Genomic DNA, 14,796 nt, shown 5'->3' on the forward strand with positions numbered 1-14,796 from the left:
CATAACAGTGGTAACAATTTAGAAAAGGTTAGAAATCACTGACTTAGAACAGTATCTTACCCATAAAACTCCCGTGAGACTTCAACATATTAAAATTATTTTTATCGGTTTACTTGCGGAATTTTATTTGAATATTTCGTCATGTTTCGAGTGATATAATTCTATTTAAATTACGTGAATAACCCGATTTAATATCACCCCTGAGTGAACTCTTAATGTGGCCGTAATCTGTCCCATAATCTAAATATTTTTGCTCGGTTCCCTGGAGGCAGCATACTAGGTTGTTTAGACAAGATCAGCGCGAGACTCCGTATTTCGTAGTATACCTTTGACACCCGCTTTTAGCTTTATGGAAAATCTTTGATATTCAAATTTATGAAAGAAAGTCACGCGCGTCTTCTGTCGACAGTGTACGACATGGCATCTTGTTGAGATTCTAAAACCTAAGAACAATGAACATGGTTACCTGCACTGTACAGATTTTATTAAATGTTGGTTTGATCCTCAGAGGCAGGAGTAAAACAAGAAATAAGGTACACAATGTAGGAAAATAGGTACCCATATATGATTCGCATGCAACTAAATTTGTCGATGTTAAACTACAAAATATTCACTGCTATTTTGTTGAAACACATTTATTTTTGTGATTCAAACCTTTAAAATATACCTAACTCATTTCGTGGTTTGTTACTGTGTTGCGTCACTATGTTCTTTTAGATTAACATATTGAGAAAAGGCATGCTCATGCAAATAGCGACCCCGATTACACATTTTCATAGTTCGATGAAGTTTTGAATAATAAGTTACTGTAAGACCATTTTTTGTAGGTACAGACTTTTTTGCTGCCTGAAGTTAATCATCGTTACATGACTATCAAGTACGCTTCAAGACTTCCAATGAGCCTAAACTCAATATGGTTGTGTTTTTTTCGAGAAGATTTATTGGCGCCGAATCTTCCGACTGAATCATCAGATCAGGTCCATGTAAGCTTAGAAAGCCATGTAGCATGTAGGAATCATGAAAGCTTAGTTAAGTATTTTTTTAAAGAACAACTTAAAAATTTAATGTAACTATTAAGTTAAAAATTAAAATAAAAGTAGAGCCAACAGGAGCTAAGATTTAAATATTTTAGGTAAATATACCCGTCTCGCTAACGGAAGCGGCTCTTAAAAGTAGTGCGATAAGGACAAGGCGAAAAATCCTGCGTAAAAATATCAAAAATCGAGGTTTCGTACTTGACTGTTTCCTCCTCCAAAACTTAACCAATCGTAACCAAATTTGGAAATCTAAATGATTATGACATTATCTGTGTCGGACCGTTTTGCTTTTTTGACTAATTGATGTCAGTTTTGAATAGCACGCCTCTCATTGCGGCATAGTCAATTAGGCCATTTTGGCCATTTTTGAAGGGCTCTAGCGCCTTAAAAAACAAAAATATCAAAAAAAGCAAAACGGTCCGACACAGATATTGATAATATTAATCTGTGTTGAAAAAATCATTGCTCTAGCTTCAAAACCCACGGAGGAAACAGTCGAGTACGTTTGTATGGAGAAATGACCACTCCTGTTGGCTCTTGAAAGTTACATGCCGTTATACATACAAACCTTGGAATCGCACTCTTGTAAAATCTGGATTTTGCTCCTATATCAGTATACTTATACTTACCTACCTGTCGCGTCGAATGATGGATACCCTTATCCTTATGTCAGTCAATTTTTATGGGTTAGCTGTCACGTACAATGTTTATAGATATTTTAGCACATTTAATTAGAATGATACATCCTGCGAGTGTGGAGTCCCTCAAACAACAATACACATGAGACAGTGTTCTTCTGTGCTCAACGATGTTCACTGAGGAAGATCTCCTGAGGGCTACACCCCGAGGGATAGAAGTGGCAAAGCATTGGCAGACAAAAAAATAGTTTTAAGAAGTTTGATCCCTCTGACGAAGAAGAAGAATTAGAATAATAAAATAATAATAATAATATGAGGAATAAAATCATATGGTAAAAATATAATTATTTGTTCAGTTATTTTTTAAGTTAAGCCCAACCAAAAGAGTATTCAACTGTCATAGGGACCATCATTCGATGCGAGAAGTAAATAGGAGGTACCGATGTGAACACGATCTTTATTCTGTTGTGTTAAGTCTGTCAGAGAATCTAGATATTTTTGTCCTTATAGTATTTGAGTAAGTAAATATAAATCGGTCGGCAACAGTTATTTTTACTATAGTGTCTATTTTATACATACGTACCTACCTATGGACATTATTTCAAACGTCTTATCATTTCTCCAGATTGTATGGGCTCGGAAACCGTTTTATTTTTCAAACCGGTTATGTTCATACACCCGGGAACGAAAAGGATTTCGTTTCCGTTTGCGGTTACCGGTTAAAGAACTGTTCTAAAAGAAATTAACCGGTTAAATTGAAAATATCGAAGCGAGATAGAAGGAATAAGTATTCCTATCTCTTTCACGTATGTCAACGAGTTTAACTGAGAGTCTCCGAAAGCCAAGGGTAACCGGTATTATATCGTTTCTTGCGAACCATAAAATTCCGTTCCCTCTTCTTACCGGTTAGGAGAGAGAACGTAATTTTTTAGTTCGCGTTCCATCAATTAACCGGTTTATTAATGAACGAAATAATATAACGCTTTTGGAACGATATTAACAGGTTTTTCAATACCGGTTCCGAGTCCTGGTACCTACACATACATTCACATAATTTATAAAATAGAATGTTACCGGGTGTGATGCGGGTGGTCCTCCTGACCGCTGCTGCGCTTTCTCTTGCGCTTGAAGCACCAGTCCTGTCCCATCGCATCACAGCCGGCGCGCCGCGAGCCCCCCGCGCCCAGCGCGCGCTTCACTCGCACCTCCCCACCATCACCTGTGGCCGGGCCTTGTGCGGCAACGTCTCAACACTGGCCAACCTTATCACCACTGTCACAGTCACCGGCCGGATAACCGTCAAAGTTCACTTGCACATTACAACCATTAAGTGGGTCCGGACTTTGCTGGCAAAATCCTTTGAAATGCTGCTGGAAAGTTCCTTATTCACAATCACTGGCTGGATGCTGGATATATAACTTGGTCAACCAGACCTTGACAGTAGAAAAAGGCGGCAAATTTGAAAAATGTATGCGCGAAGGGATATCGTCCCATAGAAAATTTGAATTTCGCGCCTTTTTTTACTGACAAGATTTGGTTGACCAGCTATACTTATGTTGATAGTCTTCCGATATTTCAAAAAAAAATTGGCTTAATATAGTTGGTCAAGCAAATCTTGTCAGTAGGAAAAGGCAGCTGAAACGTCGCGGGTTAGCAACACTACGTTTGAATTGTTCGAAAATTGTATGTCATTTTCATTTATATCATCTTATCTGTGGAACTGTTTTGTTTACATTTCATCGTTGTTCGATGTACATTGCTGCTTTTTATTAGTTTCCTACGGATACCATACTTTAACAAAAGTATGGCTGACATACTATAATTACAGCTTGACAGACTATAATTACATTGGCTTACAGGGTAAACGTACTTATACCTAATTAAAATTTTATGTTTATTTAGAACAATCATTTCTGCTATCAACAATTGGACAGTTTTTAGTTATTGTTTAAATCGTTTCACATCGTTGACAGCGTTAACTTATAATCTCTTCTACCATTAGCCCGACCAAACTACAATTAAAAAAAAATCGAATAGTCAGTTAACTAAAGTTAAGGTACAAACGCTTAAGGCGTCACTTGCTTCAGTTTCCAGTTGTAAGTGAATTAAAAAAAATATGCACAAGTTTGTTTTTAAGAAACCATTTTATTCTGGCAAGTGTCAACAACCCTTAATCCAAACCTGGTTTTCAACTTTATTATTTATGTCAAAGTTTGAGTGGAGTTCTTCTTTTATTATTAGAAAACTTTGTCCAGCTGCGTTGTCTTCCAAGTTTAAATTCGATGATTCAATACTCAAAGTGTAACTTATGTAGATAGAGTCTGTGCGGAAAGAGAAGAGTCGTGAAATATATGGGATCCAATACAGTCTACGACTCTTCTCTTTCCGCACAGACTCTAGTTGCTTGTTAAGTTGTAATTTGAACGTAAATTAATTGGAAGAACTTTGTATTTTTATTTTTATCGAGTCTTTCAATAAAAATGAATGTGGAAATGAATTATTTATTATGTGCCTATTTTATGACACGTTTTAGTACTCTGAAGACATTTATTATGTTGTCATTATAACACTGTTTTTGCTTTGGCGTATGTAATTAAATTCGACTTTAATTTATTTTATAGGGAGGGGAAAGCCACTTTTCTTTAGCGACGCGTTTTTCTTCGTTTATTGAGGCTTCTTGTGTTGAAGAACACGTTTAAATTAATTTTATTCATTTATTTGACGTAGGCCCAAAATATCTAAGATCATTCTTTAATTTAAATATACATTTCACTTTATAAACAATATAAACTTACGAGTTGCCCACCATTAGATAATAAATGTGCTCTTTTCTGAGTAAAGTCGGCGAAGATTTAATTTTACGAGATTATAGTATATGTAGGTATGAATGGATTGCCTTAATCAGATTTATAATCAAACCCATTTTATCATAAACACATTAAAAAACAAGAAAACTTATAAATTATGACGACATCTTACGCACATAATTCAGCACAAATAGTACAAATTGAAACTGAAGGTTCAAAATAGTTAATGAATGTACTGTATTAATATTATCATATTTATACAAGTAAAGGTATCCCAGAAACTAAAGCGGTTTAATTAAACAAGATACAAGATGGGATTATACTACGAATATTTAGATACACAGACTAAGAGCCAACTTAATTGATAGTTGTTGTAAGTGTTAGTGACAAATATCTGGGAGACCGAGCTTTGCTCGGAAAACACATAAAAACTCAAAAATGCGCGTTATTCCCAGAGATAGGACCTAGGTAGATTGATTTTTCGCCCCCGAAAACCCCAATATAGCAAATTTCATCGAAATCGTTAGAGCTGTTTCCGAGATCTCTGAATATATAGCATATTGCTCGTTTAAAGGTATAAGATAAGATACAAAAATGTAGTATTTTTTTACTTTCGTAACAATGCTCAAGAAGAGCAATGAAAAGGGGTCGCTTGTTTAGAATTTCCATTATATTGGTCTTACGTACGTACAGCATTTAAGTGCTTTTCGCATGTAAAACATTTAAAAGGAACAGTACTTCCACTTATTAGAAAAGCTTATTTGCTAGTAAAAGATTTTATCCCTTAAACACCCATTTAACGTAAAAACGTAAAATGATATTTGCGCGTCTGTTTATTGTATATCTTTGATATCATATAACAAAATAGATTCGCAATATCGCAGGGAGAATTTAGGGAATGTATATGTAGATACCTATAGTTTAAACTCCTAGTCTTCAAATGTGAACTTTAATAACATTAAAGCAGTATTTAAGCGACGCGTGTTAATATCGTGTTTGTTTCTTTTGTGGAAACTCAAATGGTTTAAATTAAGTATATTCATTTTAGAGTTTTTTTCTTTATTTGCTTTAATAACTTTGAATATTGATTTGAACTTCCAATTGTTCGCGTACAGATTATGTAATTTTTTCCGATATTTTAATAAGTTTTAGTGTATTTGAGTTTGTATTGCCTAAAAACGATTTATTTATTTTATTTTAACAGCTTGACAGCTAAAACGCCAGTAAAACTATAAAGCTGATATTAGGTTTAGGTACACACAAGAAATAAGAAGCTACCTATTTTAAATAAATCAACCTCTAAGCTAAGGGCCACTTGCACCATCCCGTTAACCCGGGGTTGACCCGTTAAACCGTTAACCCAGTGTCAAATTGTACTGTTAACCATGGTAACTCCAGGTTTAACCGATTAACCCCGGGTTAGTAGGATGGTGCAATAGGGTAGGTATTTTCCTTTTTTTTTTCTTTAGCCTATTGGTGTGTCCCACTGCTGGGCAAAGGCCTCCCCTCTTTCCCGCCACTTGACTCTGTCCAATGCACACTCCCGCCACTCCACACAGAATGCATCAAGGTTGTCCCGCCATCTCCGTTTGGGTCTTCCTTTGCCCCGAGATCCAGCCTGCGGGATCCAGTCCGTGGCTAATTTGGCCCAGCGTTCTGGGTGCATTCGGCAGATGTGCCCTGCCCAGTCCCATTTCAGCTTAGCGGCCTTCATGCCCACATCCACAATGCCAGTTTTGGAAAGCAGTTCGGTATTTCTAATACGGTCAGTTCTACGAACACCCAGTATGCTGCGTTCCATTCCTCTCTGGCAAACCTTGAGTCTGGACTTTTCAGCTTCAGTTTGAGACCATGTTTGGGCGCCGTAGGTGAGGATAGGCAGGATACACATGTCGAGGAGTTTGCGCTTTAAAGAGAGTGGAAGGTTGCCCTTCATTAGCGCCTTCATGGACCAGAAGCTCTTCCAGGCGTTTGCGATACGGCGATCGATTTCTTTGAACTGCCTGTTGTCGAAGGATACTAACTGGCCCAAGTAGATATATTCGTCGATTTTCCTTTATTTAAAATAAATTATTTCACACCGTGCATGAAATAAAGCACCAGATAATTATTAGAAAAACATAGATAGCAGTTATTTTTAAGCACAAGTCTTATTTAATAAAACGGATATAAATATAAAAATACGTGAGTTGACCGTGACGTCACGATGTAATGTTTCATATACCTAAATTCCATAATATCTGGGAGACCGAGCTTTGCTTGGAAAACATATGAAAACTCGAAAATGCGCGTTTTCCCAGAGATAAGGTCTAGCTAGATCGATTTTTCGCCCCCGAAAACTCCCATATAGTAAATTTCATCAAAATCGTTAGAGCCGTTCCCGAGATCCCCGAAATATATATATGTCGTAGTCAGATCGTATAATCCACCGTATTACATTACGGCTAGCCGTTATCAAAAACAGGGGCGTTTTGAAATGCGGCGGTTCGACGATTAGCCGGATTGTAATTGCGATACGTTCTTCAATAAGGCGGCCTACGTTTAGCCGCATCGTATCTACTATTTAGATTGTAGAGTGACCAGTTCTCTCGGTTGCCTACGTAACCGGAGTTTGACAATGTTTGCAATTTAATTTATTTTTACCATGGTCCCATCGCACTACATGTGTTTCTTTTCCAAAACATTTCCTTCACAACTTAAATAGACGGAGCCCCGCTTTGCGAGGCTCCTATTTCTGAGCGGTTTGCCCTTCGGGCATCTGAAGCTACCTAACTAACCTAACCTACTTATCTACCTATGCTTTTGTCCCCAAAGTGTAATGTTTTCACGGAGATCTCATTAAACTAAATCAATAGGTAGGTAGGTTAGGTTCGTTAGGTAGCTTCAGATGCCCGAAGGGCAAACCGTTTAGAAATAGGAGCCCCGCGCGCGGGGCTCCGTCTAGTTAAGTTGCGAAGGAAATGTTTTTTGAAAAGAAACAGTCCGACGAACTCCAGATTTGATGGACACCCCAGCATTTTTCATAGCTTGTTGTTGTTATGTCAGGCAGCGCCACGAGTGTTAAAAATGGGAACTAAAAACTGTCAAAGCGGAGGCTAATGACTCGCTGTATTACATTACGGCTAGCCGTGTTGAAGAACGTATGGCGCCGAATACATTCCGGCGGATTCTCATTCAGCCGCATTCAATCCGGCTAGTCGTTAAACCGCCGCATTTCAAAACGCCCCTGCTTTTGAAAAAGGCTAGCCGTAATGTAATACGGCGGATTATACGATCCGACTGCGATATATACATATAAATAAATAAATAAATATACAAGAATTGCTCGTTTAAAGGTATTAAATAGATAGATTAGCAAATCGTTTTGACAGTTCTAAAAAAGAAACTATTTTGACTAGTAGGAAAATTCCCTATTGGCGCTAAGGGGGATAAAATCGTTTTACAAGTTTTATTTTTCGTAAAAGGGCATCATATAAACATGAGCAATGTAATTTTTGGGTGCGCAAAGAATATTTAAAGGCAAGAATTCAGCGTTTTTAAAAAATAATTTCCTAAAGCGGTTGAAGGTTATAGTTATAACGATTAAATTTATTAATCTTTATTGCATTAGTGAAAGAAAGAAACTGCTAAATAACATTTTGATAAAAGCTACCAACACACTCATTGACTGAAGATATGAAGTTCGCCTGGAGCGCTAGTTTTGGATTAAAAAAAATTAAAAGACTGTAATTCAGGGGATCCATGAAAATGAGCGTTCATTAGCAAACCGTCCAGTACAATGGTAATGATTTTAATGTCACCGTCAAATACCTATCCGGTGCCCATAAATCCACCAGCAGATAACAACGTCCCTTGTCCGGGGTTCATTAGTCAAGCAACAAACGTAAAATAAAATTTAAAATGTAACTCCAAAAATATTTGTTATAAACAAAAATATATGTTTGTGTAATAGAAATAAGGTAACATTTTGTTTAAGGCTGGAAAGGTTTTTTAGAGCGCGCCCGGAGATCGATTACAGGTGTGTCAAAACATGACAGTCAGATGGAAAAGGGTTACGCCCTAGACTTACTTAAAGAATGGTAAAATGTTGCGAACCTGGGGTCAATAGAAAGATTTTCTTTTCAGTTGAATGGGCAGTTAGGTCTCTTGTAGCATGCGACAGTTTGGTTTCCGGTCCGTCGGCCATGTAAAAAGTCTTTAGGTAAATGTAAATATTGATTACGCGTTTATTTAGAACGTTTTGTGAGAATAGGTAATGAATCTGTAGACGTGTTTCCATTATACAAACAAATAATCAATACAAGTAGGTAGAAGTAAGTATCGTAAGTTGATATTTGGCTGGTACTTTCATATAATTGTTTGTAGTGTATCTGGTAGCTGAAAACATTCTTGTTCGATTTTAATTGTAGTTCAAGAAGATTGTTAACTAAAGGTGACAGTCCATTTCCAACCGCAGCTGCACTACTGTTCATTTTACTATGGAAATTGACAGTAACAGCGATGCGTTCAGTACCAGTAGTGCAGCTGCGGTCAAAAATGGAATATTACCCTAAATCGACATAGGTATACAGTAGATACAGTACAGTCTGCTGTGGGGGTGGTTATATACGTATTTTAGCTTACGTGTCTTCAGCAAAAAAAGAAACCGGCCAAGTGCGAGTCGGACTCGCGTACGGAGGGTTCCGCATCATCAACAAAAAATAGAGCAAAACAAGCAAAAAAACGGTCACCCATCCAAGTACTTCGGTCAAAAATCACGTTTGTTGTATGGGAGCCCCACTTAAATCTTTATTTTATTCTGTTTTTAGTATTTGTTGTTATAGCGGCAACAGAAATACATCATCTGTGAAAATTTCAACTGTCTAGCTATCACGGTTCGTGAGATACAGCCTGGTGACAGACGGACGGACGGACGGACGGACGGACAGCGGAGTCTTAGTAATAGGGTCCCGTTTTTACCCTTTGGGTACGGAACCCTAAAAAGGAAAAACTAAATATACATATCAATTATACAAAGAGCTAAAAATGTTTATATACCTACTAACTTTACTTAGTTTATCTTAAAATTCATCAGTGTATCTTATTTTGTAGCCCTGTAGATCCACTACTACTACTAGCACGATTAAATTTTTAGATGTATCTTGGGTCTCTCTTACATGAAAATAAAGATGGAAAACGTGGGCTATTTGTTTTTAGGTTCGAAGGAGGAAAGTCTCAACATTAAATATTCGTACTCAAGGTTACACATCAATAGATTGTGTGACCGCTAGTAAGGATAGCAAGATAGAGCAGGTCCGAACGTGAATGGGATCCCACGTAAATATACATTTCCTGATATTAAAATTAACAATGTCTAAGGGAGTTTTAAATAACTAAACATTAGATACCCATGTTGTGATCTTTTATATAAGGGGTAATTAATGGTGCAGGGTACAAAACACCAACAAACCCAAAAAAAAAAAAAGGAGGCCTGTGCCTGGCATTAAGATGTAGGCTGATGATAACAGTGATTAAAAACACGTGTAGTTAAAGTAAAAATTTTGTATCCTATTTCGGCATATTACAACTTTTATAATTTTCATCTCATCAAACTTTTGCGGCTCTAAAGCAACGGCAGGCAATTAATGTATCTCGTTAGCCGTGGATAAAATCATCTTCCGATTTTTACCTGTCTAATCTTTGGAGTATTTGCGGTAATAAATTGCCTACAGCGCCTCGAGGCAATCCGATACTGACGTAGGTACTAGTGACTTTGAAAATGCGTTTAGTCCACAGTCTAGGTACAGATAGATGGTGCATGCATTCCTGTTTCGTGGCTGATAGTTTACTATTATTTGTTCCAAGAAACAGTAAAAAAGATAAAGTTTAGACTTAAGAACAGGACCAGACAGTTAAAAGCAAGCATTAACAAATTTCTCATTTTAGCATACTATTAAAACATAATTTTATCGGGCCTATCGCGAATTTATTTTGTTACCTTTATTTCTCAGCAGTGTATAATTTTCGTTACCACGATCTGCGTCGAAATGTCGGAAATAAACAAAATTCGCGATAAAACCGATGCAATTATGTTTTAATATGAGATCTAGCTGGTCCTTCTTCAAACCCAATTGACCGCATTTACAAGAATGAACTTAGAACAAACATGGCCAAGTGAGTTGCTAGTTTCAACAACTACATTGAGTCATGTGGAACCCTAAAGATTTCTAAGGTTCTGCGCCAAGGATGGATTTAGCGCGTTTAGCTCAGGTCTAAGAAACCGTTTTATTTTTCAAACCGGTTTCGTTCATTCAACCGGGATCGAAAAGGATTTCGTTTCCGTTTGCGGTTACCGGTTAAAGAACTGTTCTATTGTGACACTGATTCATGTCAAATTCGTTTTTGTGGAACGAAATTAACCGGTTAAATTAAAAATATCTAAGCGAGATAGAACGAGTAAGTATTGCTATCTCTTTCACGTATGATAACGAGTTTAACCGAGTTTCTCCGAAAGCCAAGAGTAACCGGCGGTATTAGGTATAACGTTCCCTGCGAACCATAAAATTCCGTTCCCTCTTCTTACCGGTTAGGAGAGAGAACGGTTAGGAGAGTTGGTTGTTATTTTTTTAGTTCGCGTTCCATCAATTAACCGGTTTTTTAAGAACGAAATAATATAACGGTTTTGGAACGATATTAACAGGTATTTCAATACCGGTTCCGAGCCCTGGTTTAGCTAAACTTTAGCTAAAGGCAGACAATTCATTCTGCTTACGCACGCTCTAAATGTATTCTCGTCTCGACTCTCGTAATAAGCCCAAGGACAACGTAGATGGAACAAAATTTATCGGAGCGATGAAACAAAACGTAAGGCACTACTCGTCCACAGCAGAGAGATGCTCGTATTCATATTTTACTGACGTTTCAAAGGAAATGAGTAGTTAACCATAAGGAAATCCATAAAGATACCTATCAAGTTAAGATCTATAAAAAATTAAGTACCACTATGTGAGAAACCTCTTTCGCAAAAGGCTCGAGTTACTATATAATGTGTTAGTTAACGTGCAGTCAGCAGCAGAAGTAGCTAAGGGGGTCAGGTGTTCAAAATGGTCTTGACGCGACTTTATTGTTAAGAAAATAAGAGCGTGTCTAGGTAATTTTGAACACCTCACCCGCTTAGCAACTTCTGCTCTTGACTGTACATATATGAATACGTGCGTCACTTACTGTGCTTCTTTTACTAGAATGCTGATTTCCATATGACATGTGAATCTATGGTTTTATAACAGCCAACCGTATCGTTAGAAAGAGATAGACTGCCGTATTCGAACTTCGAACTTCAAGATATTCACAAGAGACGACACGTACTAGATCCATTCTAGATACGTTATAGTTTAGATTTCAACTAGTTCTCTTTTGCAGCGCAATTCGGGCAACCAATGTCACTTTTACGATAGATCGTGTTAGATATCTATTAGATGTGAATTAGATCTCCTAGTAATATCTTGTGGAAATCGTTCAACAGTATCTCCAGAATCGCACAAATGTCAAATTTGACAGGCAAGATCTTAAACATATCGTTGTCGTATCTTGGTGATGTCTAATAGACATCTAATAGATGTCTAGTTCAAAATCCGAATCGGGCCCAGAGAGACTTGAATACGTTGTAAGGCTGTTAATGTATCTACCTATCGATTACGATACGGTATTCCTAATTTAGTCACCTGGCCGAGATGACAATCACAAACACATCGACATGACATACATTTGGCACTATAGGTACTTCTCGCGTCGAACATGTAACATTATTAAACACTTGAATATTTATAAAGGCTATGTTTAAAAAAAAAATACGACATGTAACTTAGTTAAAATTTCATTCCGCATCTCCCGTAGACATCACGCAGTGAAAGAAAACGTTAATTGTTTGAAAATATAACTCTATGTTTATTTTTTGAGTTACAACTTATTGAGTTAAAAATAGGTCGTGTACTTTTCTGGTTGACCTCATCGTAAACAAAATTAGTACGCATTAATTGTCAGTAAAAGTTAAGAAAAACAATTATAAAACAAAATGTTGAATATCTACTACAGATTTTGACATTATAGGAACTTTAAGTGTAGGGTTTTTGGTATTTAGCATACCTATTTAATTCGTTTTTAAAGTTACGGGTAGTTTGAAATAAGACCTAGCATACCTACTTAATAAGTTTTTAAAGTTAAGGGTAGTTTGAAATTGAAGACTGTTATTGGTTGGGTATAAAAAGAAAGACACTTGGCGGACAGCTCTCTTTGGTTGTTGAGTCGTGCTAGCAGGCGGTTGTCAAGAGAAGAGATTATTGTGAATTGGAAGAAGACAAGAAAATAAATGGATAAATATCTTCAAGGTGTTGTTATTTTTACACTTCAGAAGTGTGCAGAACGTAAGTACACGCCTACTGCTATTACTTATTGATTTAGTGAGATAACTGATAACATGACCCTTATTCTGAGCTTGGAGATAATTAATTAACTATACGAAATTCTAATGGATTACGTAAGAAATATGGTACTGGTAACATTTTTATTTAATTTAAATGAGTACCTGCATCATTTATTAATAATATTATGATGATTATGATTATAGGCTATCTAATTGCATATCAGTTAAACTTAGGTTAGTTTGACCCATAAATGTAATTAAATGGACATAATATCAATGTGTAATCATAAGAATATATGCGTCAGTTGGTCGAGAATTCAAAGTATTTAACCACCATGCCACCGACAGCTAGGCATAATAATGTTCAGTTAACAAAATCAAGTACACGTGTTCTTCTTAATAAATAGATACGTGACTGTAGTTATTAACTTCTTTGCTACTTACTTGCCCACACACATGTGGGAATTAGGCAGAATATGTCAACACCTGGGTCTTGATATGTGTTGGTTGGAGTATTCAAGGGTGCCTTAATTTTCATTATTTCTTCACTACGGCGCATAGTTTCAGAGATAAATAGATATTTATGATTTATAACCAGGTCTCGCAATTTAATTGAAGATTTTGAGTTTGATCCTTAATGTTAAAATTTGTGGAATATAAGTAGATGGCTTACTATGCAAACGGGGCATTGAATTTTCAGTCATTTTTTTTGCTACGACGCATAGTTTTTGAGATAAATGAATGTTTATAATTTGAACTACCATTAAACATTATTTTGTCATATAATTCCTTTATAGTTTATAAGGTATTATGATATAGTATATAGGTATATGTAACACCGGATACTTTTACGTTTCATGCCGAGTTGTTGGAGAATATGGCTGACGATGACTCATGATGATCAACGGCGCTTGCGAACACCAGAAGCCTCGGTCTTCGCGAAAGGGAATGTAGCTGGAATAACAGCGGCAGTGAAAAAGGAATCCAGACCGAAGCAGAGTCCTGTTGTGAAAGTCAGGAGTAACCCCGCTTCGACAGCCTTAGCGAGAGGCACGCGCCACTGGACATCAGGTCATGTACACCTACTTTTACTATTATATTATGAATGATTTGATATGGTAATGTGTGTTAGATACCGTGAATTGCTTGACTTCATCTCGTTCATCGACATCTAGCACATATAACATAAGTATAAGATGAATATATTGCCAGAGGATAAGTTGAGAAAAATAAATTTGATGAACCGATAGAAACTATTACTTGTGTACCAATTATGAGAAACTTTTGCCTAAATATGTCAATGCGATATAATAACGCGTATATATCTTATCTTACGAAATAATAGATACGATCTATGAGTGGTTCTCAGCCGGTCAGGCCTTTGACCAACTTTTGTGATTTCTATTTGAACTGCAAGGAAGCTCCACATTTATAATGCCATCTGATTATAAACAAAATTGGACAATAATTAGCTCATTAACGGCACATTTTCTGTGAATTGATTGATTTGTTGCTTTGTTTATTTATTGGTCGAGTATCGAGTATCGAGTATCGAGTATCGAGTATCGAGTATCGAGTATCGAGTATCGAGTATCGAGTATCGAGTATCGAGTATCGAGTATCGAGTATCGAGTATCGAGTATCGAGTATCGAGTATCGAGTATCGAGTATCGAGTATCGAGTATCGAGTATCGAGTATCGAGTATCGAGTATCGAGTATCGAGTATCGAGTATCTAGTATCTAGTATCGAGTATCGAGTATTGATAGTCATTTGGTTTATTGAATTATGGAGTCATTTGGTTTATTGAATTATAGAGTCATTTGGTTTATTGAATTATAGAGTCATTTGGTTTATTGAATTATAGAGTCATTTGGTTTATTGAATTATAGAGTCATTTGGTTTATTGAATTATAG

The 14,796-nt window shown here is 36.6% G+C and overlaps 1 protein-coding gene across 8 annotated transcripts in view; it reads right to left on the reverse strand.

The window, feature by feature from the left end:
- The window catches only part of LOC134650185 (3',5'-cyclic-AMP phosphodiesterase), a 577,846-nt gene that overhangs the window by 190,816 nt on the left and 372,234 nt on the right, over positions 1 to 14,796 (reverse strand). The window contains exon 1 of one of the 8 annotated variants that reach the window (XM_063505101.1): positions 2,750 to 3,016. The exons of the other annotated variants lie outside the window; for them this stretch is intronic. Coding sequence (XP_063361171.1) covers positions 2,750 to 2,823 — 74 coding nt within the window. The 5' untranslated portion in view covers positions 2,824 to 3,016. Of the gene's footprint in view, positions 1 to 2,749; positions 3,017 to 14,796 lie in introns of those variants that run through there. 8 annotated transcript variants of the gene reach the window in all.

Source organism: Cydia amplana, chromosome 8 (assembly GCF_948474715.1).
Source record: "Cydia amplana chromosome 8, ilCydAmpl1.1, whole genome shotgun sequence".
In the NCBI taxonomy this organism is placed as follows: Eukaryota; Metazoa; Arthropoda; class Insecta; order Lepidoptera; family Tortricidae; genus Cydia; species Cydia amplana.